Source organism: Patiria miniata, unplaced genomic scaffold, assembly GCF_015706575.1.
Source record: "Patiria miniata isolate m_02_andy unplaced genomic scaffold, ASM1570657v1 HiC_scaffold_20, whole genome shotgun sequence".
Lineage (NCBI taxonomy): Eukaryota > Metazoa > Echinodermata > Asteroidea > Valvatida > Asterinidae > Patiria > Patiria miniata.
In genome coordinates this window covers 20,053,599-20,069,835 of record NW_024037059.1, presented here as the reverse complement: position 1 = coordinate 20,069,835, position 16,237 = coordinate 20,053,599, and the positions used below count along the sequence as shown (strand labels likewise).

The 16,237-nt window shown below is 40.2% G+C and overlaps 1 protein-coding gene across 1 annotated transcript in view; it reads right to left on the bottom strand.

The window, feature by feature from the left end:
- Positions 1-7,982, bottom strand: part of LOC119728806 (gamma-aminobutyric acid type B receptor subunit 2-like) — a 53,698-nt gene extending 45,716 nt beyond the window's left edge. The window contains exon 1 of the mRNA XM_038201206.1: positions 7,213-7,982. Within this exon, the coding sequence (XP_038057134.1) occupies positions 7,213-7,464 (252 nt within the window). The 5' untranslated portion in view covers positions 7,465-7,982. The remainder of the gene's footprint in view (positions 1-7,212) is intronic.
- Between the last annotated feature and the right edge of the window lie 8,255 nt (positions 7,983-16,237).

The following is a 16,237-nucleotide window of genomic DNA, read 5'->3' as shown; positions in this document are numbered from 1 at the left end:
ATTTGTCTTTCATGTTTGGCACTGGGGCGAGCAATATTTTTACCATTTTCAGAATTCTTCACGCAGTTTAGAAGGGGGTAATGAAACTGTAACTAACAACTCGTGAGGGTCTGAAGATGTGTGGGTCTGAAAAGAACCGGTTGGTTAGGGTTATAGGGTTAGAGTTCACATCCAACTGGTTCTTTTGAAAACCACACATCTTCTCAAAAGAGATTCGTCCACGTGGTGTTACTGCAAACACTCACTAGTTTACACTACCGTCATGGTAACCTTCAAATCTTATTTACAACGGACAAGAAAGTCTGACCGCACCAAATGCGTCCATGTTATACGTTATAGACACACCCATGTTTAAAGCCTATAAAGAGCGCCCTCCTTGGAAGTTGTAACCCCAACACTCACTTCTTTCTCGAAAACAATATTGAACATATCCCTTTGTGTTTGATATGGATTGACACCACTGCACAAACCCAAATGAGGGAAAATCCTGATAAATTTAAGACTGCTTGCTTCAGGTACTATTAAAGCATTGCATTCAACATTACACCATTCTGGGAGCTGGGTACGAAATACGAAGAAGAAGAAAAAAATACAAATCTTTCAGTTTATTGCATATATAAACACTGTTTACGCTACCTCTTCAAAATGACCCTTTTCATTCATTTCAATCAATTTCGTTGATGAGGAACTATCATGACTGGCGCCAATGGCTAAATTGTATAAAAGGCAATTAACGAAAGAGCGAAGGTACCAGCAGAAATATGGCAGACAAAGGCGTTTCATAATTAACTCCTTATAGATATAGCTTCTGATAATTTATTCAAGCTAGTTTGGTTTCAGATAATTAAAAAAGGAGATGTTTTATGTAGAGGTAGTATACACAAATGCAAATCGATGGACACTATTATGTAAATGTAAATAACAGTTTAAAAAAATCTATAATACTGTGATTATTTGCATTTAATCTGATTGAAAATAACAAAACACAAACGCAGCGTAATCAGTTTCACAATCAGCCTGCAGGCGTTTCAACTCAAAACAGGACAGTCGCAAAATAATTAAGTTCTACGTAGAACACAATATCCATCTAGTCTGCCGCCAGTACAGCCTCACACCATGCAACACTGCAATTTGCAATATCACAAATTTACGGCAAAATGAGACAGTAACACTAACTTACAAGAATGTCATCCGCTTTGGCTTTCAGTTTTTGCAGTATCAAAGATATTTGATTACCTATTAACTTAAACAGACACTTGCGTCACAAATTGATCCTTTTTTTTTTTTGAGAACAACAGGCGTATGGCTCTGCCGCTCTTCAAGCCGATTTTACGATTAGCTACAGCAATGAAGATTAAAATAACTTGCATTTCATTTGCGTGAGCGTTTACCTTTCTGCATTTATTGAACGTGACGGACGACGGGGTTTTTTTTTAGGGTGGTGGGGGTTGCGAAGCACTCAACAAGACAACCATCCGTGCGGCTTCCTTTTTTTCCCCGGCTTAATTAATTGCTGTTGTCAATTGGTAAATGACTAGCGGTTGATTTTTTCTATCTCTCTCTCTGTCTCTTATCAGCGACGTAGTCGGACATCTTCAGCGAAGTGTGAATTCAATATTACGAGGAGGGAGAGAGGCGAGCGGGAACATTATTTGATTTGCGCGACCACGGTCAATCACCGATCACTGCCGATGAACGATGAACTGAACATTACAAATACTTACACTGCTGCAAAAGAGAGGGAGAGAGAAAACAAGGGAATTCGCGGTGTTATTCACGGTAAAAAAAAAAAGGGGGTAAACACTGTTTGGCAATGTTATTTGCTCAAAAATGGTTCGAAGTTACATCATTATTGGTTTTCGGGTAAAAAATGACAAACTATTGGGACGAATTTGCCCAAGACTGTGGGCAGTTGGTTATGTTGATCAACAATGGAAAAAATACCGACCCTTTTACCCAAATATCTTTATCACAGTGTGTGGTATCTATTCGACGAATTTACAATACCAAGACCAAAATGTTATTACAGTGTTTTATATTACAATGTCTTGTTTGGTCATTAAATGATTGCATAATTAGCAGTGAATGAACTGCGTTTACACTGAATTGGTCAGGTTTTTTTGCAAAACAAGTTAATTATGCTAAGACGGGTGTGTGAAATTGAATTTTGATAGAGGGCCTTCATGGCCTAATTTACGATTCCGCTTGAAAAATTACCAAAATAGAATTTGATTTTTTTTTTGTGCTTTGGATAATCTTTTGCGTTCCTTTTATCGGGAGGGGAAACTACTAATGGTTAATCCGTTTAAGGTCTTAAACTGCATGCTTTAATTAGGTTGGGGCTTCTTGTTCTCGAAAATACAGCACATGCGTTATGAGCACTTAACCACAGCGTAAGTGTAAACAACCTGTAAATATATCAATTTCATTTCCTTCCATTTCGATGCGAAACGGTGGTAAAAGATATGTACAAGTTTAATGATGTGCACCCATGCAGACACAATGAATTATGCAGGTTGATAATAATGGAAGCGGCGTCACGCGAACAGACAATTCGAGAAAAGGGAGTGGAGCTGACTCGCGCAAGCAAACGGACTCCCGCCGAATAGCAATCATCACCATTACCGTACCACCACTTGGGCATGACAAATTCGGACGCCAGAAATTGATAGAAGGCTATTCCACTGCCCTAGTTTTGGTTTCCATATGGTAAGATTGAATCTATACACAACCTATATCTTCTATTATACTCCAAGGGTTTCGCGTCCCAAACAAGGCCTCTTTTTTCCCCCTTGGCTTTGTCAGTCTATCGGCCAATCCGGGCTCACATTTGATCTTTTCCCTACCTTCCGCTCTTTCGATCCCGGGTAGGTCGATGGGAAAGGTGATGCCAAAAGTAATTCCCGGCCCCGGCCAAAGAGGGATGTGTCCTCATTTCGCCTGATTTAGCAGCCCACGGATTGGGTCGTACCCGGCTATTTATTATATGAGTTCCTACTGTGACAAGGCCAAATAGAGATATATCAGTCCGAAATTAGTAATCCGAGTAGCCACATGTCTACTTTTGCAATTTGCCAATTCCACAATACCTGTAATGAAGACTGCAAATAATCAGCCAAACAGGCGTCAGTTTTAGGCAAACAATGCGGGTATCTATAGTGTACAAAGGTACTTGGTAAAATTGATAGCACCGTCGCGGATGGACGATAGACAGTGGACGCCGGGAACACACAAAAGGTGTAATTATTTCTCAATACGCCAATTAAGCAAAAGTGGAATAGTATTCACATTGGAATGGCTTTTACGACTAAAGCTTTGTCACCAATACTGACATTGTGAATGATGAATGTGGGCATTTAATACCATTTTATGAGAAAAGCAGACTACGACAAGCCTTTTTAACGAGGACTCGACTAAATTTTAATGACATTTCTGTGTTGCATTTTTAACATCGCAGATCTTGAAGTTATTATTTTTCGACTTCCTATACTCAATGGGCTCACCAGTACATTCTTAAAATGATGGTCTTAATGGGCATAGCAGGCTGGTACCATTTTCCACTTTTGTTTTCTTTCAGTGAAATTAAAGTCAAAACTGCATGGCTTATTACACTTAAAACAAATATGAAGAAATGGTGGAATAATTTTGCATAGGCCGTCACAGTGGCAAATTATTTAACAAAATTATCATTGATAAGCCTACGACCAGCAAAACAATAAGCCAGTTGTCGCATCGCTGATAATTTCAAACCTGTCAATAAAGTCATCAAGAAAGTTAATATCTCGCGCTCTTAACCACTAGCCTTTTTGGTTTTGTTCAGCCAAAACAAACAAGCTGCCGGAGCAGTTTACGCAAATCTGTCTGGTTATTGACCAAAACTACAGGGATATTGAATACACGATAAGAAAAGGCCGTGTGTAGAAAGTAGGCTTATATAGATATCATTACGCATGAGTGGGTCATCGCAGCGGCATCAAAAACACGAGGCTGTCAACAACGTTCCCAGACCAAAAAAAAAAATTAAATGAACGACAGCATGCAGGGAGCCCTCGATGCAACCGCTAGAGGTTTGGTATGGAGACATTGATTGCTTGCTATGCGCAAAAATTAAGGGGGAACAATAAATTTATCAATTTTCAAATAGATTTGTGTTTCAAAATTAGCTCGTAGGTGACGATTCGCCAGAGCATGTTTTACTCCTTAAAGCAGTCGACAACCTTATTTTGTTTTGTTTTTCAACGACGTATTACCATTGATTTCAATGGATGTCTAGCATATCAACAATTCGACATGGCGTTGCTATTTTTGAAGTTGAAACTTCTGGGCACTCCTCTTTCGTGCCCGATTTCACGGTGCTCGCAAAGCAAAATATTGCTTGAATAAAACTTGTGGTGAGCCAGAAATTATCTAGGAGCCAGGCTCACAAGTAGCAAACATCATGTGATATTTTAAATGGGAACCTGTTTAGTCAGTAATTTCTGCACTTCGCAAATTTGCTATGCTTCATGAAATCCGCAAGGGTGGGATTTCAGCATGACGCTGTCAACAACTGACCCATCCTTAAAAGTCGAACATTCTGGAGACGCGACTCGCTATCCGTACAGTTCTCACAACACGGCTGTGAAAATGACTGGAAAACCCAGCCCATTTCTACGTGGTAATTTCTGCTTGTTCGTCAGTGGCTGAAGGCCCTTATTCCCTCTCTATCGTCTGACCTTTTGGCGTCTTGTTTTTTATCAATTCCTCAGGTAGCCACTCTGCCTGTGATATACGGCCTTGACGGCGAGCGCATAACGAGATCTATCAAAAATACGAGTCAATCCGGCGTGATGTTATCTGCACGTTTCTTCCCTTGGTGACGTCGAACGCCGGAAAAAAAAAACGAATCGGGCGTTTGCAATCAATCGTCAATAGTTTCTGGCCAAACAAAACAAAAAACAATTCCACGGGCTGGTCTTTTTGACGTTTCTTAATCGTTAATCTAAACCACTTGGATCGTTCAAAATTAATTGAGGTATAGTTTGTTTCTTTAACTCAAATTTAAACGGTGGCACTGACGACATTGGTAGGTGAAACTTCGGTGATGTGTGTAATTGTGTGAGCGTTTTTGTTTTCATTGAGCCAAAAGTGTAAAGTATTTCTACGGGTTACCGGGTCAAATCTGTATTGATTTGTTCTAATGGTTGTGTACGGGAGGAGTTTTGGTCGGACTGTTTTGATTTTACAGGTAACTTTACGGTAAGTCAACCGTGCCAGGCAATGATTTGCTCTCTCTTCTATCTTCACAGAATTCTGCGGAGGGAAATTAATATCCGGCAGCAGGAACTCCTCGTATTATTCTGTTCGTTCAAGCGCCGAGGGATTCTTATGCCACATGCATTATACGGTATAATCTGACTGCGGTACGACTTTTGAAGACTGTAATACCGCAGATTAGGATACGATTTGATTTGCATTCGTGAATAATTTTGTCTCTCTAAAAACAAATTTCTCTTGGAGAGTGGAGAAAGGTGTTTTGTTTTCGCCGGTGGATTTGGTACTGACATTTCGTTATCCTGTAAATTGTCTGTGGAGCACTGTGCGACTTTTCGACTGCTGATCCATCACTGCGGAAACAGCAACCAAAGTCCAGATGGCATATTAAAGCAGATTCTTGTAAACAACGGAAATTGTATCGATTCAGTACTAAAAAACAAAAGGTCCCTCAGTTGTCAAACAAAGAAATTGATACTGGTAAACACTCTAATAAATGAATTTAATATAACTGACCTCCGGGCTAATACATTGTGTGAAATAGTTTTCTTTCTAGAAATTTTATCAGATTTGACCACTTTTTGGAAAGGGCTGCTTTATTTTGACAAATTCAAACATTTTGTTGCAAATAAGGATCTTTACGTTACAGTGACGTCGATGTAAAATAAAAAAGTAAAAAAAACACAAAAAAGGTTGTAATATTGATTTCCTTTCAACCGATTTATTTATTTCAAAAAGGAATTTCCATTGGCGTTTCCAGGCTCCTTATTACTCCCGATTTCACAAAAATCAGACAACATCTACCGATCGTTTACTTCACAGTCTGAACTAGGAGATTTGATTTGCGTGATTGGCGGGACACGCACAAGATTGCACTTTTCAAACAGAAGAAGCACTTTCAAGTGGACAAGAACTTTCAATTGGAAAAGGAATGTCTGAATCTGATCATTATATACCGACAGGAGACGGAAATCAAATCAGGTCTCGCTCCGATAAGGGAAGGTACTTCGAGTTCGAGCTAAACCACATTCGAAATTTGATTTCCTTTTTTTCTTCTTCTTCATGTCGTCGTTCTCGCACAGAATATGTGCCGAAAATTGAGAGCTGAAAGCGACGCCACATAGACGCGCAGAAAACGAGTTTAGGGAATTCCGGCATGTATACAATTTCGACAGAGAGAAAGCTAAAATGGAGAACGGGAAGTGCTGTACAGGGCGAGTTAAAAAAAAAACACGAAACGCAAATGTTGGGAACATTGTTTTAGGAAAATTCTGCCTTTAGCACTTTCAGCTTTCTTTTAGTACAAGAATCATTCAGATCACTTATGCTTTTCAAGTTACGGAATTTTAAACACAACCACCGTTTTAAGGTTCTGTCCACGGATCACCAAAAAGGTGTGCGTTCTTTCAGCAAAACGAAAACAATTCACACACATCCCTAAGTGATTTGTTTTCGTTTTGCTGAAAGAACACTGAACTTTTTGCGATCCGTGGAGAGAACCTTAAAACGGTGGTTGTGTTTAAAATTCTGAAAACCTAAAAAGTACATGAGTGATTTGAATAATTCTTGTACTAAAAGAAAGCTTATGAATTGGGCTTTCATATTCTAGATTTTGAAACTGCTACATGCAGAACTTCCCTAAAACAATGGTCCCAACATTTGGGTTTCTTTTTTTTTTACTCACCCTGTCGTCGAGCTATCACAAGTCCATCACAACCCCGGTCACAAGTAATCACAAGTCCTTTCAAAAGTCCAGGGTAAGCAATAGCAAAACGATCATGCTTTTGGCACAGTTCATTAGAACTTCCTGTGACTTGACTGTATGACTTGTGAATGACTTGTGACGGACCTTTGAGTACTCGTGAGGACTTGGCTACAACACTGACAAACGGGATAGGGAGAGGGGTGAGAAAATAGAAGCGATGGGGGGATAAAATGGGGGGAAAAGTGGCAACTTACCAAGGTGTCCAGTTCGATCATTTTAAGGTTGAAATCGCTCAGGACGTCCGGGTCGGCGTTAACGTGTTCCAGGGCCAGCCTGGCCGATTCGCGGCAGTCCTTGCCGATGCTGGCCATGGACTGGTTCTCGTAGGTCGGGAACAAGCCCAGCAGGTAGAGATTCTCCTTGCCGGACGCTCCTTGCAAGACCGCCGTGGCAAACAGGAGTCTGATCACATTCTCCACCGTAATTTTCCGCAGGTAACATCCCATCGTGTCGAGACTTCAAGCAACAATGTAACCAAACCAATGGTCAAAATATAGCTGGCGGCTTGTGTGCAGACCGCTTTCTATAAAGCCGGCTTGATGCGATTGCAGTTGCTCGTGGGTAGAATCAACGCGAAGGTGGGAATCACTGACTGTCAATACGTCGGAAACTGTTGAGATTGTTCCAGATGGAAGAGTTTTACAAAGTGAGCTGACGGGGACGTAAGTGAAGCAACCCGTTGCAACTAAGCGCCAATTAGTTTCTCCACTCGCCTTGGTACGCTTATCACGGGGAGGAGCGATTCCGACGCTGTCGCATTAAGGGCAAGACTCGACAAAAACCACTTCCTTATCCCCGTCCAATTAGCCAGTAATCAAGAACCGTTCGTCCTGAGGGTGGCCTGCAGTGTGCGCGTCTCCTCACACCGTGTGACTGGACTGCTCCCTGCCTGCCCGTATGATTGCTGACTCCGTGTAGCCACTGTGTGCATGTGCTCCTGGGCTCCCCGAGCGCCAAAGCTCAATCGAATCTGCAACAGAACAGAACAGATCAGCGCATCAGTGATGAGCTTGGCGCGTGGTCACGCCCATCAGGTACGTGCGTTCTGATTGGCTGCCAGCGTCATAAGCTATTAATATTTAATACGCGCGTCATCCTGTGGTATAGGATTGCTCGCGCGTAACAACAGATATACCAAAAAAAGTAAGTACGGCATATTGCAGGATTTACGACAACCTTTGTACTAGGTTAAAATTGACAGGGATGTCATCATGAACCATAAACAGACCTACTTTGCACAGTGATTTTAATTACAAAAACATAAGATCACTTTATATCTTTGCTCTTGAAGGTTGAATGAAGAGGGTTTTGCCGGTGTCATATGAAAATCAGACTCGTATGAAAATTGGACTCTTTTTCCCTTTTATTGGTTAAACCCTCTCACGTGACCGGTCCCTCTCCTAATTATCTATGCATGAGTATGCACAATACCACCAATGAGTCCGTATTTCATCAAACTTAAATTCATGCTACACCGGCATCCCTTCTCTTGCTCAATCAAAGCTCAAGGCTGTCTACGATTTTTTCTTTTTTTTTCTGCTTACAGCCATTCATCGATATTTTCTTTCATAGCACATCACCGCCTCCTCTGACCGACAAAATAAATTCAGGTTAATCAAACGATCCTTGCATGTCCGCCGAGCATCCCTCGGGAGAACAGAAATCAGGGAGGGACGATTGATTTTTACTTCGGAAACAGAGTCTACCAAAGAAATGATTGTGAATTACATACCATGTACATTAACTCCGGAGACAAAATAGATTAAATGATTTGTTTAATGTTGGTTTAATAATTGTTATCAGCGAATGTAATATTGATGATAATTATGTTACCTATTTTGTCTTTGAAAGGGGATCGTGGATGAACGATGGCCCCGAAATGACATAGTGTTTTGTGGTAAACAGCGTACTTGCTTGCTCAAGAACTATGCAGCCAGTCAAATTGCAATATGTGAACAGGAGCCCAATTTAATAGAGCTTCTTGTAGCTATAAAAAAAAATGCAAATTTATAGTAACCTGTATTTTTGGTAAGCAATTTGTGTGTGCTTAGCAAGTATCTGTGGGAAGCAGCTGAACGACATTGACCCGGCTACGTTTCAACGACTTCTCTAGTCATTTCAGCTCAATATGGCGATATGCATCGTTAAGCCTGCCCACATAATAATTTATGCCAAGTGCACGGTCCGCAGACTTTCCTGTAAGTCATGGTCGACGGTTGCGGTTGACGGGTTCATTAACTAACGCAGTTAGTGCGGCTATTGGTCAATGTCATCTGCATGTCAGGTCCGTTTGAGTTATTACCAGCAACGAAAACCCAGAAGCACTGAGAGTTAGGCGGGGTCCAAAGTACTTGGCTATACGGCATGACGTGTTACACACGCACCTACGGAAGCGGCTGCAGCCCCTTCCCATATAAAGCGTATTACTGCCGGTCATAGCCAAGGTACTCGAGTTCATTAATCGCATGCTCTTTTTAGCTGCGGGATAGCAGCTCAACAAATCATCATATCTCACCGTTAGTCCGTTAGTTAGTTAGTAACAAACATTGACATTGTCTATTGCTCCTAATATATTTTGACCGGTTTCAACCAAACTTTGTCAAAAGTATCGGTAGACCATGAGCAAACTGGGGTCAAAGGTCATCATAGGGTTACTGGGGTCAAAAATATGATTTTTTTTTTAACTCAAAACATACTCCTTCCAGAAATTACATGGTACAATCACGTGACTCACACTGCAAAAACTGCAGTGTTAAATTTACACCATTGGTTTCTATATAGGACCATCTGGTGTTAAATTTTACTGGTGTTGTCCTATATAGATACCGAATGGTGTTAAATTAACACTTCAGTTTTTGCAGTGCATACATGAACACAAATTCGTTTGCCCGCAGCTTCCGGGATATTTCCGATCGAGCTTGTTTCTTCAACAATTTTGTTTCTGTGTTTTCATATCCTTCTGTGTAATTCAGTGCTTTTGCGATTCGAAGTCTTACTCGGTGCAAAATATAGAAATTTTCCCTCTTTCTTTATAAAAAAAAGAATTTCACTGAACGAACTGCGATGACATACTTGCATGTCCATTGCTACATATTATAACCTTGTAAATTTGCTCTTCCTCCCATAATTGTCCTTTGACACAGAGATTGCCGAACTGGTCAATTTAACGTTGTAGAACAGCTATATTTAGGCACTGGCATGTGCCACTTCAAAAGCAAAATCGCACTCAGTGGTATAATAAACCGAGGTTTATTTTATTACTGTAGGAGGTCGTGCACTATTAAATTAGTGCAGGACTTCCAAGTTTAACCATAATTGATATTGCAGTTCGACTCTGCTAAATTTTTATTGTGAAATGTGTAAGTTATTCACAGATGATTTTATTTCACATGACAATTGAGGCCAAGCTAAGGTAAATATAAATCAAATATTAAAACTGGCCATTCAAATAATACAAGTAACAAAATATCAAAAGAGAGTCAAGCTGGTATAGGTACAAGCCGGAAGGGGGACTTCGTTATATATACCAATGAGGGGGAGAAGGAAAGGAGAAATCAGTATAATTATTACGATTATATTTTTTATGCATATTCGCCATGAACAAGGCTAAAAGCCACCAAAGATACAAGGCTGCAAGAGTAATAAAAAGAAAATTGATAAGACAGTTTAACCATTCATATTGGTCGAGAGCCCGTCACGTAACCGGTTTAAACGGGTGATAAAGACCGGCTGGCCAGTCTTAACACTTTTCCCAGTGTCACATGAAATTTGGACTCCTATGACATCCAGTGCCATTTACCGTTTTATTGGTTGAACGTTCACAGTCCTCAAGTAGGCACGCGCAATACTGCCAGTGAGTCAGTATTTCATAGTCCTAAATTCACAACACACCGCCACAGCTGCATTCTGCGTCACAGGCGCGTCACAGGCGCGTCACAGGCGCGTCACAGGCGCGTCACAGGCGCGCAAATCTCCATATAAAGAGTTATTTACGGCTTACTCGCGAGCTGGAAATCCCGTTTTATAGCTGGTGGGGTGTTTTAAAAAATATGAAGTGAAGTTGGTGAACAAAATCGTTGGACATTTAAAATGTTTGACTTGCTTGACTTTTCGAACGAATAGTTTTGATTTTTTGACCGAAAAGGTATATATAAATGGGAATAAAATGTGCTTAGTCGGTATTAAACACTCTGTTTAAGACCGGTTAGAGTCTGGATGCTGATAAATACCCGAACCGAAGGGTATTTATCAGCATCCAGACTCCAACCGGTCTTAAACAGAGTGTTTAAACCTCTCAATCACACATGTATTCCCTTAGTAAGTGTACATGTACTCAGGAAAGGTAAAGGTAAGAATTTATGTTCCTCTTGAAACAGGTCAGGGAAACATGGAAGAAAACAAGCAAATAACCAAAATAGAGGGTGTATAAGAATACAAAAAAAAGCATTTTTTAAGTACAATGACAAGGAGACAGCGGATTACCAACAAGGTCAATACCAGAAATATACCCCAGTGCAATCTGGGCACGTCTCCATCATCCCAGTGCATCATCATCCTATTGCATTCCCCAAATGTCATTCGCAAAGAGTTATAAATCATACCAAAACAAGACACCCAAAGTTGCCTGGAGACGTTCCTGAATTGAAAGCTGATTCAAAATAGGCAAACATAGTGTGCAACGGACATTTTAAAATATTTATTTTAGCACTTACGGCTATGAATAACACGCACTTTACCAAAATGATGAGCCAGCTGTCATGACAGTATTTGTTTGTATATCTTTGCAGAGTTGACGGGCAAAGTGCAAATTGCACTTTGTTCCTTTTCTCTTGGGTACGATGCCTGTGTGTTATCATCTGCAGTGTACCCACTATCTGATAGATGTGTTGGTATTAAACTGGCATTCACCTACCGTGTTTTTGCCGGGGAATTGTACACGGTAGCACGTAGCGAGGCCTAATTTATAGTCTCCGTTCCCCGTCTATTATGTGCGCAGTAATGCGACAGAATACACGGTTAGTACACGTAGGAGGACACTTTGGCTTCTAGGACTTGCCGTAGTTTTGTCAAAAAAGCCCGATTGTATACTGGGTTCGCGATCGCTGGGAGTAAAAACAATTGAGAAATGATAGCGGTATCAGCCTATCTTGGTAGGCCGGGTCTGTTGCATCAAATTTGAGCGAAATCACCCCATGCGCATATCTTGTATCTAGTAGAATGGAAGATTATAACGAGTTATGTATTTGAAGTCAAGGCCAGTTCTGGTTACACTAATTTACGCTCGTGTTGTTTATATCTTCATGTTTACTGTATGACTACAATATACTAGTAATTCGCCTACTAAACGAATTATTATTATTTATTATTTATTAAATGGGATTTCTAAAGCCCCATTCCATCCCGAACGTATGACCTTCGCCGTGGGGTCTTCGTAGCGAGAGGTTGTCAACCATTCGAATTCTACGGGTGCAGTGTCTGTTTCAAAATGCGTACCGGACCAACCAGCTTTTCAAATATGCTTTTCTGAAGGAACAAAATCCTAGGAAGCTTTAAAGAGATCGGAAGATACGAACAGACCAACTACAGTGTTAGTATTAATCTGAATTATCAGGAGAAATTGAAGAAAAACAATAAACCGTCGTTGCTTTCCTGTTTTTATCGATGTTCTGATAAAGGTACCTGTAAACAAGACCTTTTTGCAATATGCTATTGTCAAATGCTCTCCATTCTGATTTAATGCGCTACATCTCCATCTCAAATGCTGGGGGCATGGTTTAACACGAGCAAATGATAGCCAGCACTCGGAGGCATAGGCATACTCAGATTGAGAACTATCACGTCACAGAGGTTCTTTTTTTTTTTTTAGATAATCAATTCAACTGGGTGACAGCTCACTGTGAATTTTGCTCTTGGCATGTTAAGTATACTGGTCAGCGGGCACGCACTGCTGACCATAATTCTACCGGACGTGTGAGCCCACAAATTTTGAATTCTTAATGATAAGTCACACACACAAAAAGGATTAGATCAGCCCTATGGCCAAGTCATCTCTCAGTGTCATTTTGATACTTGGACAAGATATCACCAAGCACTGCATGCATGAAGGGGATTGTGACAGTTCAAGCTGAACAGTGTCTAATGGGCCCACAGGGATAACGGTCGAGTTGCACGACCGACACATCATCAGCCGTAGAGCGGACAGTTAAACCCAGTCGGATATCCGGACTTAACTTGTACAAAGTGCAAGCCCGGATTTCCGAAAGTGCATGAGCTTTTTGTACAGGCCTCCGGTGCGGTTTCACTAGCGTGGGTTTAAAGGCTTTTTACAGGGCAGGAATTGATACAGTACAATGCAACTTCTGTATTCGGAGTAATTTGTCGTGAACCATCCGATCCACGATCGGCGCCTGTAGGCGTGTAAGAAAAGTGACCGGGCAAGATTACAAAATGAGGGCTCGACACAGTCAAAACCTGAAGAGAAATACGGGTTTTTTTTCTTAATCATAAATGAAAATAATATACAAGGACCTTTCTTGTATCTCGGGTCAACTTTATCTGGGGCGATCTTTAAGACTGATTTTTGGAACTGAAACATCAACACCAAAATAACAGTCAATACGCAAATATGTGATATAGTTATACACTGTAATAACTTGTGTTGATTAACTTGTTCCCACGGCCCGTGTGTAGTAATACAATTTGGTTACTGGAATGGATACATACGATGCTATCGAAGACCATCAATGATGGTTTATTATACATATAGCAGTTAGAAACTAAATGGCATTACATTTACAACATTAAAAAAAATACAATTATAAAGCACAAATAGATATTAAAAGTATTTAGACTTTGAGCTTTAAAAAAGCCTCCTCTGTATTCCGTACGAGGATAGAATCTCGGCCTTACTTGAAATACATTTCTACAGAGAAAAAAATGAAATGGACTTAAATTGTACATTATTGTTTAAATAAGAAATATAAAATCACTGGGCAAGAAATGGTATAATTTATACATTGGTGTTTATTCATTTAGTATAGTTGTCAAATAGGGCAGAGGACTACATCTGAGAGTTCAAACAATCCCTATTCAATATTTAAAGCATAGCAGACGAACAAACTTCACGCAATCATTTTGCCTTTGACGCATGTTGATTTTGATATAATCATAAATACAAAAAGCCAATAGAACACGGTATATACACCGCGTCCCAAAATACCAGCACAATTTATTTTTTTGCGAGGCTCTAGCGTCACCGCGAAAAACACGTACCGCCATTATTGTTATACCATTTTAAAGCTTGAAATCTTAACTTTGTCCCTGATAAGTATTGGTTTGATTTTCGAAAGCATTTTGAAATGATTGGTGTTCAAATAAAGGCATGTCAAAGAGAAACTCAACCGATTTCAAGGAAAATCAATCATGCGCAATAATTCTAATGAGGAAATGGTATATCATGTTCAAGATTTGACGATCTCGTTGCCTTTTACTTTCTGTGTTTCCTATATTCTTTTCGATTTAAGTAGACTACGCCTTAAAAAAATTAACAATATTGTTCTTTGTTTCAAGTTTATTATGAGGGTTTTTTTTATTCACGTGCAAGCATGTACCTATTTAAAAAAACGCGCTCAAAATGTGACTTGAGTTTGCATCTGATGTGCCGCATCATCGATTTTCCTTGAAATCGGTTGAGTTTGTTTTCCACATGCCTTTATTTGAGCACGAATAATTTTAAAACTCTTTTCAATATCAAACCAATACTCGCCAGGGATAAAGTTAAGTTCCAAGCTTTAAAACGGTATAAAACTAATGACGGTACGTGTTTCCGCGCCCTCGCTAGAGCTTCGCAAAAAAAGTTGCGGGTATTTTTGTCACGCGCTGTATATGTGCCATCACCGCGGTTTATCATAGGTTGAATCTGTGACGGCACGGACGACCCTGGGATTACTTCAAGGTAGACGGTCCATTCTATACTAATGGGGTGCTGAGTGGGAAATGAGTGTGAGCGGATATGAACAGGCAGCTACGCGTGTAATGACTTACAAGATAAGCACACCTATAAAATGATCCATCAATAGCGTCCCAATGCAGTAATTATATAAATCCACAGGCGCACGATCAGGCACACCATATACAGGGTGGTCCAACAAAAAACGTTTACACTTTTTCAGATGTAGATTTCTTGGAATTGGGAAGATATTTTAAAATTATTTCACGATATCTCTAAACTACAGCATTTTCGGTGGTGAAAACGGCGCTGAAATAAAGCCATGTTAAGAAATGACGATGGTTTAAAGAAAGATGGTCAAAAAACCAGTTGGTACCAACGCAAGTCTATGTGATATGGTCAACACAATAGCACCGCACGCACAACGAATTGCAAGAATTGAAATTAGGTTTACATGACTGCCGTACACGTGGACAAACTAGTTTTGGACTATTATTTTTGTAAATGCCCGGTATTTCTGAACTTTAGTTTTATTTTCCACGCCGTTTTCACCATATACGACCAAGATCTTGTAGTTTAGGAATATCTTAAAACAATTTCAACATGTCTATTCAATTATAAAAACAAAAATTCCTCTGAAAAAGTGAACACTTTTTTTTACCACGCTGCACAGCATTGAGTCTTTTGCGGCAGAGCGCGACCCCAAATTGGTACAGCGCCAAAACATCAAACCGTACAAGTAGGGCATAGTAAAATAGGCACGGCACATAATTAAAGAGGTTGTGGAATGCTCGAAGACATTTCCGTCATTTTTCGGGTATATGTAGCCTAAGGTGTGATGAAATAAAAACGACTATTGTTTCTGTCATGAAATGAGTACAAAAGGTACTTTTTGAGAGCTGTTTTTCAGGTCCAGTTTCGACCCGAACGTGCAATCATGTAAAAGTCGTCGTTGCGGGCAGCAAACAAAACACAGTAAATCGTGACGTAATAAACAAGACTCGTGTATGCTACTGTGCATCGGGAGTCCTGTTTATTACGTCACGATTTACTGTGTTTTGTTTGCTGCCCGCAACGACGACTTTTACACAAATAGCACGTTCGGGTCGAAACAGGCATGACAGGACTTGAAAAACAGCTCTCAAAAGTACCTTTTGTACTCATTTCATGACAGAAACAATAGTCGTTTTTATTTCATCACACCTTAGGCTACATATACCCGAAAAATGACGGAAATGTCTTCCACAACCTCTTTAATGATGCGCGTACGT